The following is a 19,754-nucleotide window of genomic DNA, read 5'->3' as shown; positions in this document are numbered from 1 at the left end:
CGCCATGTGACTGTGCAAATGTGTCCAATAACAGAACCTGCAGCGGTAAGCGGCGGCGGGCCTCCGTCGCACAGACAAAAGGCATTTGATTTTGGAGGGGTTTCTTGACGGAAGGGCCACACGCAGGGGCGTCACAAGGGGTAGGAAAGTGGGACTGAGTTACCAGGGCCCAAGGTGGAGGGGCCCTAATAACTTTAGCTATTGAAAAATAGCAGATATACAAGCTCACAGCGCGGCACCGAGTGCCGCGCTGCGAGCTTGTAGATCTGCTATTTTTGAAAAGTCGTAAAAATGTGTGCAAATCTTTGAATATACTTTTTAAGCGAACATTTGTAACTCAAATTTTGCTTCCGGGGAGGGGTCCCTGGAACTAAATATTTTGAGATGGGGGGTCTAGCTGTGGCCAAATACATATCATCTTGGGGGTCCTTCACATGAAAACATTTGCGCACCACTGACATAGAAACAGTTTCTTGCACACATTTTCACGATTTTTCAAAATAGCAGATCTACAAGCTCGCAGCGCGGCACTCGGTGCCGCGCTGTGAGCTTGTATATCTGCTATTTTTCAATAGTTAACATTCATGGGGGGCCTGCAGTGAATCCTTGTACCCAGGGCCCAGAATTTGGTGTGACGCCCCTGGCCACACGCTCCCACATCATAGTTTGTTGTTTCTTGTGGTTGAGGTGGTGCGTAAAGACTGTACATTATCTTCATCTCTCCTATCTCTAACTGTCACTCTAATTTAGTAATGGGTCGACAGTGCTGCATTGTCGGGTGCTTTAACAGGTGTACTGAAGCATTAATATGTTCTCATATCCAACTTGGAAGCAACAGTACTGAGATCAGATGTTGATATCAAAGAAACATTTTCCAGTGACTTTTAAATACAATGAAGAAACAAAAGTGTCCCCATTATGCAAGTAAATGACCTCCGAAATCACGATGAGAATTATTTTCAGCTTTTCTTTTGTTGGAGATTAGAATACAACCTTAAGACCCTTGATGCCTGTAGTTGGACGTAGGGATGCATTGTTTTGTGTGAATAGTTGGAAGTTATAGTGAGTCTTTACTTGAAATTTATGGAAGTATTGAGTTAAAAAAAAGGACAATCTTTGGTAATTGGCTTAACCCATTTAGTGCTCCAGACATGAACGGGTTAAATGTCTAGCGTGCCTCTCGCAGGCTCCTATACGCATCCATTGTCTTATTTTGAAGGCCAGAAGTCCATTGCGTAAACACTTCCGGGTTGACGTCATGACGTCATTCAACGGGAGCGGTCGTCACCCCATTCCGTTTCTAAAATCGCCGATCGATGCCTTTGTTATTATGTTTTTGTAGCGAGAATCTAATGCCATCCTTGGCTTTAAAAGTGTTGTTTGGAGAAAATGGACATTAAAGATGAGATTCCCCGTCGGCCTCCATGTTATGGGATTACTATTTTGTGCACGTGGATCCGTGATGATGATCGTGCCCAGACATTCCGCCGGGCTATTGGGTAAGAACGCCAGCGTTACTCTATATACAGTATTTTACGTGAGTATACTCGGGATCGGCACTCTAAATACTTGAGTATTTTTCACGAGTATACTCGGGATCGGCTAGAAATGAGTTGGCACACATTTGCACTTGGGAAAGCCATCCCTAGAAGACACGCCGATGGTGTGCCTCACCTGTGCACACCATCGGCTTAACATCTTTTAGCCTGGTTTACTCTTTGCTAACCGCCATGACTCTCTCCAGAAACAGCAGGTCTACAAGAGACACCGGCGTGCAACTAAGTATAAACCAGGAGTAACTAGAGTGTCTTTAAGCTCAGGGGAAGAGTGACAGTTACACACAAACACGCACGCACGCACGCACGCACGCACGCACGCACGCACGCACGCACGCACGCACGCATGCATGCACACATACACACCGCTGATCGAGTTCAGATCTGAGGATATAATATTCTCAGAGAGAGAAATATGTTCAGTGTGGCGTCGATTATGCTCAGCTGCTGTTTAGATCTTTCCATAAACATTCAGGATGAAGGCTTCTGCATGTGGAGCAAAATGTCTGTAATAACAATACGAACATAATAGCATGACATGAAATGAAGTGGTGTTACATTTGGTGTTACATTAAAGGATACTGAAAGGTGGTGTAAGTTATATTTATTATTTTGTTTAAAAAAAGTGTAATAGCTCTATATTCTAAGAACCTTTGCTATAGAGCGAGGATGAGGATACCAATTTTATCGAATAAGGAGAAAGAACAGGATGCATAATAAACAAATGGAATTGGAAGTGATATGTGCAGACAAAACCGAATGTGGAACACTATAAAATAGAAGTTGTTGTCTTTATGGAGTTCACGCTCCTGACTGGATAAAATTGGTATCCCACCTAAAAAGATATTTTCTTTTACTAAAGAGCTGGAGAGCCGGGAGACCCCTGTTTCTGAACTTTATGGCTTCAACGTAAAAGAATAAACAAACAATCAATCACTTACAGCACTTTTAACCATTAAAACGGGTACATATTATAGTGTATGATTATTTTATGCTTTAACTATTGAAAAACAGCAGATATACAAGCTCACAGCGCGGCGCTACGAGCTTGTAGATCTGCTATTTTTGAAAAATTGTGAAAATTAGAATTTTGACCCGATTCTATAAGTGTGTTTTGAATCCTTCTAAGGTTTTTTGAAAAACCTATGTTTCTATGTCAGCAATCTGGCCAGCCGTCGTCAAAGAAAAGGTCCTTTTCACTTCAACTGGAGCTCAGCTGTCTGTTCTTGAGAGACTACTACAGTATGTCAGTGGTTCTCAAACGTTTTCATGTCAAGGACCCCCAAACTGATATCTATTTGGCCACGGACCCCCATCTCAAACCCCCCAGAAGCAAAATTTGAGTTACAAACGTTCGCTTTAAAAATACATTATGTTCAAAGATTTGCACACATTTTCACGACTTTAAAAAAAAAACTCGGTGCCGTGCTGTGAGCTTGTACTGTAGATCTGCTATTTTTCAATAGTTAAAGCATTCAATAATTCTAGGCCTTAAAATGGGTTTTAAAAACAAGTAACAATGCCTCAGACCTGCTGGGTTGATTAGTTCTAAATGGAATAAATGCATCATTATGTTGTAGCACATGCACTAACGTGTCCTCTGCAGTGCTTCAGCACGGGAGACTGGCGACGATGACGAGGAAGAGGAGCTGACACGCTGCTCACAGCGGTGACATCTGCCTTGACCAATCACCGCAACGCATGGCAACATGCTTTAGCTCCCCCTGACATCGGACTGACGTTTCAGCTCATTCCCGTGTTCATTAAAGAGTTGGCCACGCACAGGGAAAGAAATAAGCACGCCAAATGAGCTAACACTTGAACTTACAGAAACGTGTACGTGTTATATCGGTTTATTTATTTATTTACGTCGTTATGTGGACTGGAGGTGCGCTCGCAAAAAAGATTGCCAGTGGCATCCATTCTGGGGGCTGGTGAGCGACATGGGGTCGGTCCCTGGGAGGGCTTCCACCCTCGGGGCCGATGCTGACTGAGATGTACGCTGACAGAGGGCAGCAGGAGGGTGGCACATCCTACGCATGCCCCCTCCTCCTCCTTCCCCCAGCCTAATAACATTACCCGTCAGCTCACTACCTATAATAAACAACAGAAACGACGCTGTGTTCCCGTGATGAAAGGCAGCCTTATAGCCTATATTGTCCCCACTAAGCACGCCGTCTAAAAGTGGTCTAATAGTGGTATAGATTTGAAGGTTTTTTAGTTGTCTAAACTTAGACTAGACGACTAATAGACTTCTAATAGTCGTCTAAATATAGACCGTCTACATTTAGACTAGACGACTAATAGACTTCTAATAGTCGTCTAAATGTAGACGGTCTATATTTAGACGACTATTAGAAGTCTATTAGTCGTCTAGTCTAAGTTTAGACAACTAAAAAACTTTCAAATCTATACCACTATTAGACCACTTTTAGACGGCGTGCTTAGTGGGTCCATACAGCATCCCTAACCCTGCAAGGCCCAGCGTTGCTTTTTGGCAACATTTTTTAAATCATTTAAAAAAAAATGTTATAATTAGTTTTCCTGTTCTTTTTTCACCACCATTAAATCCTATTGTTTAGTATTACAATGCCATTGGCCACGATATTTGCATATAAATACCCCCCACAGAGGCTGACATTCACACCTCCCAGAGAAGTTGAAATTCCAGCGTCTGGGCAAACAACATAAAGTAAAATGCCTGTAATATTTTTTTTTCGTGATCGTTAGAATGTCTAGAACACGTGCATATGTTAATATTGTGAAAAATATCCCCAAAATGCAAATTAGAGCATGATTTATGATTTATGGCTATAAAACCTTACAAAAACATTATACATTTTTTAACATTACATTTTCCTGTGATTAGGACTCCTACAACACCATCTGATTTAAAAAAAAAAAAAATTGGCCAGTAGAAATTAATTTGGGTCTTGCAGGGCAAAGCTGAGGAGCATCTCCACTTTTCAACTGCAGATTAGTGGAGATCTTCAACAACTGCTTTATTCCATGTAACATGTCAAGAGTGATTCAGTTTGTTGCCCCGGGTTGCACTACCTTCACCTCTTTCAGCCAAACTTCATGTGAATACCTGAAGCCGAGGCGCTGCCAAGAATCCCTGTCTCTCGAAGCAGCTGAATGTGTTGTAAACAAACTAATTTCCTGTCGTAAAATTACAGCTCATTACTAGCGTGGATAGGGGTTTCAACAGGATAATGAAGCAGAAGCACATTACCAGTGCAACCATATCATTAATTACCAGTTTTCTGGACACAATTCCCCCACAAAACTGGTTAATGGGAAAAGCTACAAGCCTTGTTGAGTTGATTACAAACAGCTTCTCCGCGTAACTGAAAACAAAACAGGGACGAAAAAGAATCGCCACAGTCTAAGTTTTGACTTGATCACATGGACCCTACTATGTCCCTATTCTGGGCATGTCACATGAGGCGAACGACCAGCGAAAATAGACGATCTGCAAGCTCACAAGCCCCGTGGGCTTGTAGATCTGCTGTTTTCGAGATTTGACGTAGAGGGAAAAAGGAGGTGGCCAAGTAGGAGCCCCTGCGGGACCCCGGTCAACAAAACATATCGTCGTTGTCGAGTGGAAATGTCCAAAACCATTCGTTTTGCATTCATCATTTTAAAAATGATTTAAACTAGTGAAAACAGCCGATCTACAAGCACACAATGCCTCGCACCGTGAGGCGTTGTGTGCTTGTAGATCTGCTGTTTTCACTACTTTTGTGCGACGGCCTTGTATGATGAAGCAGGGCTTTACTTTGCGAAACATTTGAAACTTGGAGATATGAGGTTTCCACCCGACAACGACGATTTACTGTAGGGTTTAAGTGGTTAATTCTCGTCGCTGGCACCGCTAACTGCCTGTTGGGTTATTGGAGGCTTTGGTTTCTATTGCGCCAAACAACGTATTTTGAAATTAATTTATTTTAGATGCCCTCGGAGGTTGTTTTAATACGAGCATGGAGTTGATTTGGGTCAATAATAGTGTAATCTATTACAACAATTGGCTTGATTACCTGCTCAAAGTCATAACAGCTGCTTACCTAATGCAACTATAGAGTATCCAGTAGGGATGGGACGATATGAACATTTCATATCACGATTATTGTGACCAAAGAAATTGCGATTTACAATATTATCGCGGTAATCAAAATACATTATCCTGGGGCGGAACATTTGCCAAAAAATAGCAGATCTACAAGCTCACAACACGTCGCACTCGCAACGCAACAAGTTGTGAGCTTTGTAGATCGTCTATTTTTTGGAAAAAGACATTTGATAGAGAGTGAAAAAAGACTGTATCAAGTACGTATATTATAAGTAGCTTTTACCAAATATAGAGGGTTTAAGTGGTACCGGATATGCAGCTCGGCAAATACAATGTGAATTGATCCCAGTGCATGACGGAGGACGATATCACAATAAATTAAATCTCCACGATACGATTATCGTTTTATCGTTCGATTATCGTTTTTTACCACGATAAACGATAATATTGCTTTTCGTCAGGGACGTGCAGAGAATGTTAGAGAGGCAGGGGCTGACATTTCTAAAATGGCCCTTTTGGTGAAAATATTAAAAAAATAGCAGACCTCCAAGCTCACAACGCGTTGGAGGTCGGCTATTTTCGATGCTTGGTTTCTACGCAGAGAGGACAATTCTTTCAACATAAGACGCTGCATTCAAGTTCAGGAGAGTTTGGACAAGGCAATTCTCTTGAATGCTGCCTTCAGCTATGGCATGGAAAAGAGGGCATTTGCATTTCTTTCACCATAGTAAAAACTGGTCTGGAGAGGGCACTTTTTTACAGAAGGATAAAAGGGCAGGGGCTCAAGCCCCCGTTGATGCCTATGTGTGCCTACGTGCCTGCTTATCGTCCCATCCCTAGTATCCAGTCAGTGATATGATAGCAGGGACGTGCTGGCCATTGGGAAAAGCGGGACAACTCCCGAACGGCCGGTTCATTCCCGGCCGGTCCAGGCCCCCCATTTTGGGGGCTGGGCGGCCAACAAAGTAAATCCTCACTGTCGGGCAGAAACCTCGTATCTCCAAGCTTCATCATACAAGGCCGTCGCACAAAAGTAGTGAAAACAGCAGATCTATATGCACACAACGCCTCGCACCGCGAGGCGTTGTGTGCTTGTAGATCGACTGTTTTCACTAGTTTAAATAATTTTTAAAATGATAAATACAAAACAAACGGTTTTGGACATACAAGGTTTCCACCCGAAAACGACGAAATATAACTCATGTAAATTGCCCACCGGCTTGTAACTTTGTCACAAATCTTTGAGTAGCAGCAGCGCTATAGAGGGAGATCTCTCTCTATAGCGCGCAACGAGGGCCTCTCCAACTCTTTATCCCGGGCTGAATCAGGGGCCCAGCACGTCCCTGTATGATATCATTGGAGAATTGTCAGCTCAGAGTTGGATTGTTCAGTGATTCTCATCCCCTGCAACCGTTATCAAGGATGAGCCAAGTGATGTGAGAGCGGGCGACGACACAGTGCCCCAATCAAAACACCTTGTTTCCATTAAAACACACTTGTGAGTCATCCAATAATAAGTAACAGACACATACTTTTCCTCAAGAGTATCTGTAATCTGATTCGACATGTTGTTATTGAGGCAGATTACAGTAACGCATTTCTTTTTTTTTTGTAATGGGATTACTGTCTTGGCGTGCCATATGTTACTCCCCAAACCCAGAAGTGGTGATGTTTATGCCAGGAATCTAATGCATTATTTACAAGTTAGATGTTAATAAAAACAGACTGTTCATTTACTAATGGTTTACAGTACCGTAGGCAGTATTCCAATTAGCAATATCAAAATGGGGAAAAGAGTGAGGGAGCACACACGTGGGAGGAAGGGGGGAGGGGGGGGAGGGGGGGGGGGGAGCGTATGCTTTCAGAGTTGATTATTTGGATGACTTGGGCAGTAATATTTCTAGTTTGAAGACATAGTAAATATTCTTACTTCAAAGTGGCACACACATAGTTTATAAATGAAACAGGGACATGCTAAACTTATTTGGAAACATGACCTGAATAAAATCTGAACACAAAGGGAATGTATTTTCAAGAGGCATAGTATGCCAGCTTCTTAAAGGACCGTATATCGGTGGTCTGGCGTGTTAAACCCATTGAGTACGACTCACGCTATACTTGACATTAATGCAGAGTAGAATTTGGTACATTTCAGTATGATATTAAAATCATATTTGCAGAGACTGCAGTGCTTGAGATAGTATAATCCACATGATATGTTTGTTTTGTCAACATGTTGTAACTGTATGTTTTAAAGCTATACTGTGTAAGTTGCTAAACTAGTGGTCAGTAGCGGTATTGCTTTTTTCGTCCGTTTTTCGCCCGGAGTCGTCGCGGACCACCGCCGCGGACCACCGCCGCGGACCACCGGAGCGGCGCCGCAAACCACCGCGACGATACTAATCCGTGGAGGGGTAGAACATAATTTTTTGGCCAGGATTTGTTGATTAAGAGGTTAAGAATCCTTCACCATGGTAAACACTGTAGCTGAGGGAAGCTACTTCCTGAAGATACGGCAGATACGCCTGTGATTGGCCGGTAGTGTACCATGTGTTTATGATCCGCGATATGATTGGCCAACGTATACACAACGTATACAGATGACACAGATGACGTAATTTTGCCGCGAAATTCTACCCCCCTCACGGCTCATAGAAAACATATAAAGAGAAGGCTTTAGAGAAGGCTTTAGCTGAAATTAACGGAGTGGGGGTTCTAAAACTTTAGCGATTTAACAGTTAGGACAATTTTAAGATTTGTTATATAAAATAAGTTACATGGTATAACTTTAATGCATTTTATAGCGCAGATTGATTCTCTGATGAGACTGAGATATGATCAATTTGCCAATGAAATTCAAACATCCACGACTTATTAACCAATGATATAATTGTTAAGCCAACATTTACTCAATTATTGCGTAGTAGTAGTAGTAGAAATACTCACATGATCACAAGGATCACTGTGAGAAGACCAAAGCCACCAGCTGCCACTTTGAACTCGGGGGGTGAGGGGTCGAAGGTGGTCATCAGGTAGTACACCACGTAAGCCACCAATCCCAGAAGGAGGAAGGCAGTGACGAGCATCAGCCACATCTGCCGGGTCACTGACCGCCATGGCCAGCTCCTCTGGAGGTGGTACTGGGTCAAAGGAAGAACTTTACTTTACTTTATTTGTTTATTTAGACAGGACAGTACCAGTTCATGGACACAGAGATAATGACATATTGCATAATACAACATACAAAGATCTTAGTGTAAACCAGCCGGAGTTAGCTCAAAGCTAAATTTCATCCGTTGTCCTCAGGACATAAAACAAGAAACAAAACAAGACTAACAAAAACAAGAACAGCACAGTACAGGGCGAACAACAACACACAAAAACAAGGTGCTTGGCGCAACCGCTTGCCTGGTGCGACAAGGTGCCTAGTGCCAGAAGTAAGTTAAAAACCACACAGGAGAGACTAACCTGGCAGAGTAATTCATACAGGCATCAAATATTTTCTTATAGGTGGTTACATGTTTGTGAGCGAAGAAAGCAAACAGGTCATCTTTTTTTGTTTAAAGATTTGTTTTTGGGCTTTCATGCCTTTATTGATAGGACTGACAGGAAACGGGGAGAGAGATGGGGAGTGACACGCAGTAAAGCCCGTCGGGTACGGGACTCGAACGCGCGACACACTGCCAGGAACCAGAGCCCATGCGGCACGCACCCGAACCTCCAAGCCAGTGGGCAACAAACAGGTCATCTTGACTTTTATTTAAATGCTTCAACCACACAGTATATACTTCTTGGGATCTGTACTAGGCACCTCCCTCCTTTCTTTACCCTCTACACCAAATCAACAAAAATAGCCCACCTACAACGGGATGAGAGCTTGTACTGTAGATCAGCAATGTTCTGTGAATATTTGCCCCCAAAATGGGCACAGTCACACTAGGGTTATTTGAAAATAGCGGATCTACAGGGGTTAGGGTTAGGTCTTGTAGATCTGCTATTTTTTATTTATTTATTCATTTTATGTTTTTTATGTTTTTTGTAGTTTTATTAAAACATTAAACAACACACATCTTGTATGGCACAAAATATTTTCTGATTTCCTAAAGCATGGGCAACATTTTGAGAACCACTGCTTGTTTAGTATGTGAAATACCATTAACATGAGACGCATTAAACAGGCAAAGCAGGGCAAGAGCGAAACAGAGAATCCAAATAATTGCAGCACAGGCCCTTAAATTAATGGAATGTAAAGAATAGCCCTATTGTTAGACTAACACACTCGCACCTGTCCTCCTCTGTTTCTACCTCAGGCATGGAACTCTGCTGTATGCAACATTTCACAGGCCACCAGGGCTCCCATGCAGAAACACAGAAACACACTCGCTCCTCCTAATATGTGTCTGCGTAGCAGGGACGTGCTGGGCCCCTGATTCAGCCCGGGAAAAAGAGTTGGAGAGGCCCTCATTGCGCGCTATAGAGAGAGATCTCTCTCTATAGTGCTGCTGCAACTCAAAGATTTGCCAATTCAGATCATGACAAGTGACAAGCCAGTGGGCCAATTACATGAGTTATATTTCGTCGCTGTCGGGTGGAAACCTTGTATGTCCAAAACTGTTTGTTTTGTATTTATCATTTTAAGAATGATTTAAACTAGTGAAAACAGCCGATCTACAAGCACACAACGCCTCGCACCGCGAGGCGTTGTGTCCTTGTAGATCTGCTGTTTTCACTACTTTTGTGAGACTGCCTTGTATGATGAAGCAGGGCTTTGCTTTGCGAAAAAAATTACAAATTTGAAACTTGGAGATACGAGGTTTCTGCCCGACAGTGATTTACTTTGTTGGCCGCCCAGCCCCCAAAATGGAACGAAGGCCGACATTTAATTTTAAAATTTTTCCTAATGGCCGGCCTGGACCGGCCGGGAATGAAACGGCCGTTCGGGAGTTGTCCCGCTTTTCCCAATGGCCAGCACGTCCCTGCACTCGCTCCTCGTAATATGTGTCTGCGTAGACACGTGCTGCAAACACACAAGTACCGGTATGTGTGCATTCACCCATATGCATAATGTAACCTATGCAGACAAACACTATCTAAAAATCCTCGCCAAATGTTGTCTTGTTCCGGGAGACAGACTAACCACTTTCGCAGCGGTTTGATTAGTGTCTGGAATTCATCTGCAAATGCGCCGCGCTGCCTTGTTCTCCTCCGTGGCTTGCTATTCATTAATTAGACTCGTTGTGTGACTGAGCTCTCCACAATGTTTAAGGTTACATCAGGCCCCAGTTAAGTGGCTGCCTGATAACAGAATGCATCCATCTTCATTACTCAGTCCCTTTCTGTCTGGGGCCCGCTCGCTCCTCCACAAGCCAGCCATGTCAGTGGGCAGGGGCGTCACACCAAATTCTGGGCCCTGGGTACAAGGATTCACTGCGGGCCCCCCATGAATGTTAACCATTGAAAAATAGCAGATATACAAGCTCACAGCGCGGCACCGAGTGCCGCGCTGCGAGCTTGTAGATCTGCTATTTTTGAAGAAAAAAAAAAACGTGAAAATGTGTGCAAGAAACCTATGTCAAGGACCCCCAAGATGATATGTATTTGGCCACGGGACCCCGATCTCAAAATATTTAGTTCCAGGGACCCCCAGAAGCAAAATTTGAGTTAGAAATGTTCGCTTAAAAAAATACATATATTCAATTTGATTTTCACACATTTTCACAACTTTTCAAAAATAGCAGATCTACAAGCTTGTATATCTGCTATTTGCCAGACCCATGAAATGGGTAGGCCTACATAAGCAAATGTCGGTCTGTCCGGGTTTTCTATATAAAGGGTATATATGATGATGACATGATGATGACATGCCTACAAAAGGCATGATGTCATAAATGATGATGACAGACAGGGGGTCTGGCACAACCAGGTTGACCTGGTCTTGTTTTCAATAGATAAAGTTACTAGGGCCCCTTCCACCTTGGGCCCCAGTGACTCAGTCCCACTTTCCTACCCCTTGTGACGCCCCTGTCAGTGGGATCTGAAGGGCCCGATACAATTCATTGCATTCACAATCTTGAACTTTTTGCACCCCTTTTATTTTAGCCACTCCGATTAATTCGCTGGGAAACAACGGTGTCCACTTGTAGTAGCGATTAGCTTTTGTGGTATTTTTTCCCCTTCAGCTAAATGGAACAAAACAAATGAAAAGCGAAACAAAGCCAGCCTGTCATTGGCGGCTGGAGCATTTTGTGGGGAACAAACCACGCGCACGTGTCCTCTCTTACTGTTCTGTATGGGTCAATAACACCATAGTATATCATTGGACTACTTGTGTCCTCGCATTGAAATGAAACATTTAAATATTTTAATGATTGGCTTATGGACAGGAGACCAAAAGGCAGCCTAAAGTGATGTTGACCTGCATAGTGAATAACATCTGAAATACTTGCCTAACTTATGACCTTAACCTTCACAGGCCAAGGCTCTGCAGCATTGGGCATGTCATTTGATTGTTCATAATTTAAATAGATTAATCTCTCAAGACAGACAAGACAAGTATTCTTTTCTTGTTCTTGTTTTTAACCGAATGGGTTCCCAGATTTAAATGCATTTACCGCAATTGCCGGACTATAAGCCGCGGCTTTTCCCCCATGTTTTGATCCTTGCAGCTTATACACCGGTGCGGCTTATATAGAGATTTTTACAGCTAACGGCCAGTTAGCTAGTTTTACTAACAAGGATATATATATAGATTCTTACAGCTAACGGCCACCAGGGGTGCTCTAGCGGGAAGCACATCTGCGGCTTATAGTCAGGTGCGGCTTATATATGTAAACATTTGTTTTCTGTTCTAAATTTAGCTGGTGCGGCTTATATTCAGGTGCGGCTTATAGTCCAGCAATTACGGTATATAAAGCAATTTATATAAAACAAAACTTCAGACCTCTCAAAACAATTATGCTGGGCAGAGTACAGCAACGTGGGCATGGTCTTCATGGTGCCCATGTAGGCTACCTGTTTGACTACGTCTAAAAAGAAAAGTCAGTTATGCCCTTGGGCACAACACCAGAGGGAGCTCCACTGATCTCATTCCCCCCAGATTCGGCACAAACATGGGGATGAATTCACTCTAATGCCCTAAAAAGTGCGACAACTCCCCACCCTCCTTCGATACCGCCATAAAAGAGCACCTGCAATTTGCAATTGGACCTAGATAAGTGGTCAAGCTTGCCAAAAGAAATGACCCCCACAATGCTTTTCTGTAAGTATACTTTTACTGCTCCTAGTATTGATGATCTTCTTGTATAGTATGGTTGATAGGGTAGAATTATGATGTAAGCAATTTACCCAGAGTGAGAGGACATTATGCTCTGATAATGTCCTGTGTGAGGGGGTGATCGGACGAGGCGAAGCCGAGTCCGATAACACCCTCACACAGGACATTATCAGAGCATAATGTCCGACCCCGAGTGGTAAATAGCTTTTCTACCACTTTTTTCCGTATACATGAAAGAAAACACATAGTTGTAACTTGCAAGGATATTAAGTTACAATCATTATTGCCTATAAAACTTCCGCGACGACAGCAAATAGTTCCACAAACAACATCTTCTACTCACCACCAGATGACGCCAACTCCATGCAGAGAAAGATGTCTAGCATACAGCTAAGCTAACGTCAGTTAGAAGGACCGTTCCGGCCGTAAATAGAGGCTGTTCGCTTCCAGAAAGGCATAGGTTCAGAGAAAAGGGGCTTTAAAGTTGGCGGATTGCATTGGATCCAAATAAATCGGCGACGTCGTACGCACGTTAGTAAACATAGGACCGCTACGACCGTCATATGTTGGTTGGGGGAAAGGTGTTCCGACTACCTCCTGAAGTCCCCGGATGTACACTGAGGCGCATTGATCTCGTCCTCACACAACTGCGGCGGTTGTTCTGCCATAACCTCCAGAATTTAGCCAATCAGAATCCAGTATTTGAACATGTGACTAGAAAAAGTGGTAGAAACATAATTCTATGATTTGTGTATGAGGCTCATATGACCATATAAGGATATATTATGAACTGAACTTACAGTATAGGAGACCACATTTTGGTCGGATACTGTAAGCTCAGGCTAATAGATTACAGGTCATAGTAACTTTGGTTGCCCTGACTATAATCATGTTTTGGTTTATACTGTATGTCACTAGTGGAAAGTTACCAACACTACGTGTCACTGTCTTCCTTGTTATGATCTGGGAACGAATCAATGAGTCCCATGACTTATACTGTTATAACTTTACTCTTTATATACTGCATGTTAACTTCCATTTTGGAAGAGAGAGAATTAGCAAAGCTGCCACTAGGATGGTACGCTCACTGTTTGTCTCTTTGTCTGACTCTCTTCAAATACAGCAATTTATGATATAGTCCTTTGGCTCGTCTCTGTCTTATTTTGGTTATGGATTTTATCCATATATCCATATATTTATTTAACATATTATTAATTTAGATATCAATGGTTTGTCTTTATGTCTTGACTTGATCAATTGAAAACACAGGACCAGAATGGAAACAACATTTTTCTGTTATCCTTTTAGCATTATTGTTTAACTGTACCTCTGTACCTTTTGCAAACTGTTAATATTTAATCAATCAAAATGATGTGGCAGCCATAATCAGCTATGTCAAAATTGCTTCCCAACCATGTTTTTAATCAGGACTCAGAAAAGGTTGAGAACTCCTGTTCTATGTTGTTTCATTTTCTTTAATAAAAGTATGCATGGCGGCGATGGCGCTTTAAAACGTTCAGGTCATAACTATCAGTAACTGTTTTGTAACACACAATATAATACACTGAAGACATTATTCATTGAAATTACTTGACCGAAGGGTGATTCAGTACGTAGGTTCATAATATTGCAGAGCATTCAGTTCAGTATAAAAAAAAAAAAGTTTTACTCGCATGTCTTTTGTCTTTAAAAAGTCTAAGCGAATAAAAGTGTGTCTACCGCATGAGCTGATTTGTGATTTCATCCTTTTCACCACCGACGGCCAGGATGATCAGACAAATGTCTCTGCAAACAAAAACACATTTCCAATCTCGGCGGAGATGTGAATAGACTCAACTTCCAAGGTTACAGCTTTTGAGAGCTAATGTGTCGGCTATACAGTGGTTGCCTTTCCTTTGTCATTTTGGAATGGAAAAGGGATAACACAGGAAGAATCTGAAGGGCTGGGGAGTCATTACATTGGTTCCAGGTAGAACTGAAAGCAACGGCGCACATTATTGTGCAGACAAACCCTGAAGAGGGTTCATTTAAAACCCATTTAGGCCTAGAATTATTGAATCCTTTAACCAGTGAAAAATAGCAGATATACAAGCTCACAGCGCGGCACCGAGTGCCGCGCTGCGAGCTTGTAGATCTGCTATTTTTGAAAAAAGTTGTGAAAATGTGTGCAAATCTTTGAATATATGTATTTTCAAAGCGAACGTTTGTAACTCAAATTTTGCTTCTGGGTGGTCCCTGGAACTAGATATTTTGAGATGGGGGTCCGTGGCCAAATAAATATCATTTTGGGGGTCCTTCACATGAAAAGGTTTGAGAACCACTGACATATAAGTCTCTCAAGAACAGACTAACTGAGCTCCAGTCAAGTGAAAAGGACCTTTTCTTTGACGATGGCTGGCCAGATTGCTGACATAGAAACATAGGTTTTTCAAAAAACCTTAGAAGGATTCAAAAGACACTTATAGAATCGGGTCAAAATTCTAATTTTCACGATTTTTCAAAAATAGCAGATCTACCAGCTCGCAGCGCGGCACTCGGTGCCGCGCTGTGAGCTTGTATATCTGCTATTTTTCAATAGTTAAAGCATAAAATAATGAAACACAAATTGTGTACCCGTTCTGAATGGGTTAATTGAAGCGGTTAGTGCTACGTTCATTGATGTACCCCCCAGGCTTTAGTCATATCAAGGCCTTGCCCTTGAATGCGGGTTAAAAGCAACACACAAAACAACTATCTTGCTGGCCCCCACCGTCGCCACCACACCCACAAGACATTGATTGCCAACTAAGAAGCCGAGTAGTACAGTATCTATAAGGAGAAAACACATTAAATGTGAGAATGTAAGCTGTGCAGCGCCTGGAAGACGGACGAGGACCAGAGGTGTCCACAGGAAATAGAGACACAATGGTTAATTTATTCTAAAAAAAAGGAGTCCATGATTCAAGAGGGAAATAAGCGAGAATCTCAGACTGGCCACGGTCCGTCCTTCTGCCATCTTGTGACGGACAACTTGTTTTAAACTGTATCAAATCACTTAAAGGGGAATACCGCTTATTTCTTTTTATGCTTATGTCATTAATATACCTTAGAATTGTGTGGAAATAAGAAAAAAAGTTCCCTACTTCTGGTTTGCCTAGAACTGGACGATTGATTGCGGGGTCATGTGATCAGTGACATCATGAAAGTGTACTATTTGGCTTGCAGAGTACACGTTCATGATGTCCAGTCCAGCTCTAGGCAACACAGAAGGGAGGGAGACTTTTTTCTTATTTCCACACAACAACTCCAAGGTGTATTACTGACATAGTTCAGTGTTGAAAATGAGTGGTATTCCCCTTTAAGCCCAGTAGTGGACAGTAACTAAGTACATCTACTTGAGTACTGTACTTTCACTGCACTACATTTCAAAGACCATGCATTGTACTTTTGACTCCGCTTCATTTCAGTACATTATGAATGAACCACTTAAAGTTGTACCATGTAACTTTTTTTATAAAACAAATCTTAAAATTGTCCTAACTGTTAAATCGCTAAAGTTTTAGAACACCCACTACGTTATTTTCAGCTTCTGAAGCCTTCTCTTTATATGTTTTCTATGATCCTGGCCGTGGACCGGATTTCGCGCCAAAATGACGTAATCTGCATCATCTGTATACGTTGTGTATACGTTGCCCAATCACATCGCCGATCATGCACACATGGTACACTACCGGCCAATCACAGCGCATCTTGAAGTGGGGTCGCCATATTTGTAGTCGCCCGTGTGTCTCTTTACTCAAAAGGTAATCTCGCCTACCAGGCAGGGTGAAGTAGTCCGTTTCTCCGGAATGCCTGAACGCACAGGAACCAGGGACCCCTCTAAAGATAGCTCTCGGCGTTGTGGAGGCAGACGCGGGGGTGTGAAGGTACGAAAAACGGGCGAAAGACGCGAACGCGACCGCGGTTTGCTATAGGGCTACTGACCACTAGTTGAGCATCTTACACAGTATAGCTTTAAGTCCATTTCAAATAGTGAAAATAACCGATCTGCAAACTCACTGTGAGTTTGTCGGCTCCAGTACTCATGTACTTTAACTCAAATACTAATTTGGCTGAGCAACTGTCACTTGTAGTTGGGTAATCTAATCTTTCACCAGGGGTATCTAAACTTTGACTCAAGTACTAGGTTTGTCCTCCACTGCTTAGCCCTTTATACTTTGCTGTACGACAAATAATGAAAATAGCCGATCTACAATCTCACAACGTGTCACGCCATGACAAGTTGTTAGCTTGTAGATCCTACCGATACCTGTGAGTTTGTGGACCTACGTATAATGCCCCAAATATGTGTGTGTGTGTGTGTGTGTGTGTGTGTGTGTGTGCGTGCGTGCGTGCGTGCGTGCGTGTGACACTGTATGTGTGTGTGAGTGTGCTCAACAGCGCCACTTGGTCACCCAGGCCTGCCACTGGTCACCCAGCGGTATTGCAGCTCATGCTACATACATAGTTACATAGTTAGTTACATACATACACACACACACGCAGTCAAGCATTGGAGACGGTGTACCACTGCTGAAAAACCAAAACAAATGTAAACCCTCACACTGTGGAGCACGGCTACCACGCCAGCTCCCAGAGAACGCTCAGTAACACAACATACAATATATTAAGCACTGGTTAAAAATCACAGACAGCAGCGTGTTAATTACATCCTTATGTTTTATGACTGTGACCTTTAAACACCACACCGATCAATCAGTGCGGAGCGAAGAAGCCTATTGGGGATATTTAGAGGCACAGATTCCGAAAGTAGGACACTATTTATCCAAACACAATCATTATTAATCAGTGGACAGTTAACCCAAATACATTTTCCACATATTTTCCACATTACATCCAGCCTCACCGCCTCCCCCCTCCACCTACCACCACCACAACCACAACCACATACACTCTTCCAGAGAGAGAAGCATCCATTAAGGGTTCACACGTTATCATCGTGACTACTAATTGAAGCCGAGGCCGAATTGGCCCGAATCGCATGGATGAGCCCTGACAGCACATGGTTGCTGCTACAGACTTCAAATTTTGCACGCAGATAGCTCAGACCTTTGCCTACGTTCTTAGATAGGCCTCGACCCGACCCGATATGCGGTTTTCCGGAACCAACGCGAAAGGTTCGGAATCTCCATATGCGGAGTCCTGACTACTAATTGAAGCCAATGGACGCTGAATCCGAATTGGCCCGAATCGCTTGGATGAACCCTGACAGCACATGGTTGTTGCTACAGACTCCAAATTTCGCACACAGATAGCTCAGACCTTTGCCTACGTTCTTAGCTAGGCCTCGACCCGACCCGATACACAGTTTTTCGGATCCGGCACAAAAGGTTTGGAATCTCCGTATGCGGAGATGACATCGGGCTGTTCCGGAGCAAGCGCTGACTCATTGTGACATCACTTCATAAAAGGCTCTGACATCACGTACGCTACATGAGTCAACAAAAAATCTCTCTGAGTGTGGCACAAACTAAAGTCTTTCTTCCTCTCACTTTGAGGTGAGCAAAGTTCAGGGTGCTCTTCAGAGCGGTTGGGTTCAGGGGAATTAGCGGGCTGTGCCTTTAAGAGAACCAGGTGAATAATGTGGATAAGCCCAGGCAGTTCCCTCTCACGCTAAACTTAAATAATAAAGGGGAATAAGGAGCCCAGGGGCTAGGGAACTCCCGGGCGCTCTGTAAGTAAAGTAAGGGGTGCTGTGTCTGCAGAGATCTCCATATATGGGCATAAGTGGACAAAGGCAAACAGATGGTCAAAACGGGTCCTATGACAACAGGTATAATGGGGTTTGCATTAAAGGGTAGGGCCGGAACCGGTACTTTGTCTGCAGAGATCTCCATATATGGGTATAAGTGGACAAAGGCAAACAGATGGTCAAAACGGGTCCTATGACAACAGGTATAATGGGGTTTGCATTAAAGGGTGGGGCATTAATTCCCTATTTCAAATTCGGCACGCGTGTTCCCCGCCGCAGCAGGTAGTCGGGGGCACAGACAGATGCAGAGATCTCCATAATGGGCATAAAGGGACACAGACAAACAGATACAGAGATCTCCATATATGGGCATAAAATGGATGCAGACAAACAGATACAGAGATCTCCATATATGGGCATAAAATGGATGCAGACAGACAGATACAGATATCTCTATATATGAGCATAAATGGACACAGGAAAACAGATGGTCAATACGGGTCCTACAGAGATCTCCATATATGGACATAAAATGGACGCAGACAGACAGATATCTCCATATATGGGCATAAATGGACACACGCAAACAGATGGTCAAAACGGATCATGACAAAAGGTATAATGAGGTTTGCATTAAAGGGCGGGGCATTCATTCCCTATTTACATTGTTCCCGAGTTGGCCAGGTCGCCGACTAGACGATCGGCCGCCCGAAGGGCGGCCGAGCTTCTAGTATGCATAAGTGAAGACGTCCGGGCCGGGGCGTTTTGATCATCAGCCATTGGAGAGACCTCAATGACGGAGAATTAAGTGATTGTACTCTGCCTTCTGGTCAAGGGATGAGCCATACATATTTAACCATAAGTAAGTCAACCACTCACTCACACACTTGTGGTTCTACATGTTGCCTATAAGACTAACATGCTGACTCTGTACATTTACAAAGACTATCTTGTGGAATACATAAATCCTGGAGCATTCGCTGCGGGAAAAGGCACTAAATCAGAGCAGATGCAACTGTCGGCCATTTCTTTTCTACTGTATCATTATTATTATTATTATTTAAATTATTATTAAGAATTGGCAGTGATTTCTCTGAGGCGTGTCCTCGGACTGCTGTCAGA

At 43.0% G+C, this 19,754-nt stretch overlaps 1 protein-coding gene across 2 annotated transcripts in view; it reads right to left on the bottom strand.

The window, feature by feature from the left end:
* Positions 1-19,754, bottom strand: part of LOC308284037 (uncharacterized protein) — a 111,195-nt gene that overhangs the window by 3,887 nt on the left and 87,554 nt on the right. For both annotated transcript variants that reach the window (XM_080724570.1, XM_080724569.1), the window contains one exon: positions 8,575-8,768. In XM_080724570.1, coding sequence (XP_080580696.1) covers positions 8,575-8,768 — 194 coding nt within the window. The remainder of the gene's footprint in view (positions 1-8,574; positions 8,769-19,754) is intronic.

Source organism: Nannobrachium achirus (assembly GCF_963921795.1).
Source record: "Nannobrachium achirus genome assembly, chromosome: 1".
Taxonomy (NCBI): domain Eukaryota; kingdom Metazoa; phylum Chordata; class Actinopteri; order Myctophiformes; family Myctophidae; genus Nannobrachium; species Nannobrachium achirus.
The sequence above is the reverse complement of the archived record's forward strand: the minus strand, read 5'-3'. Positions and strand labels throughout refer to the sequence as shown.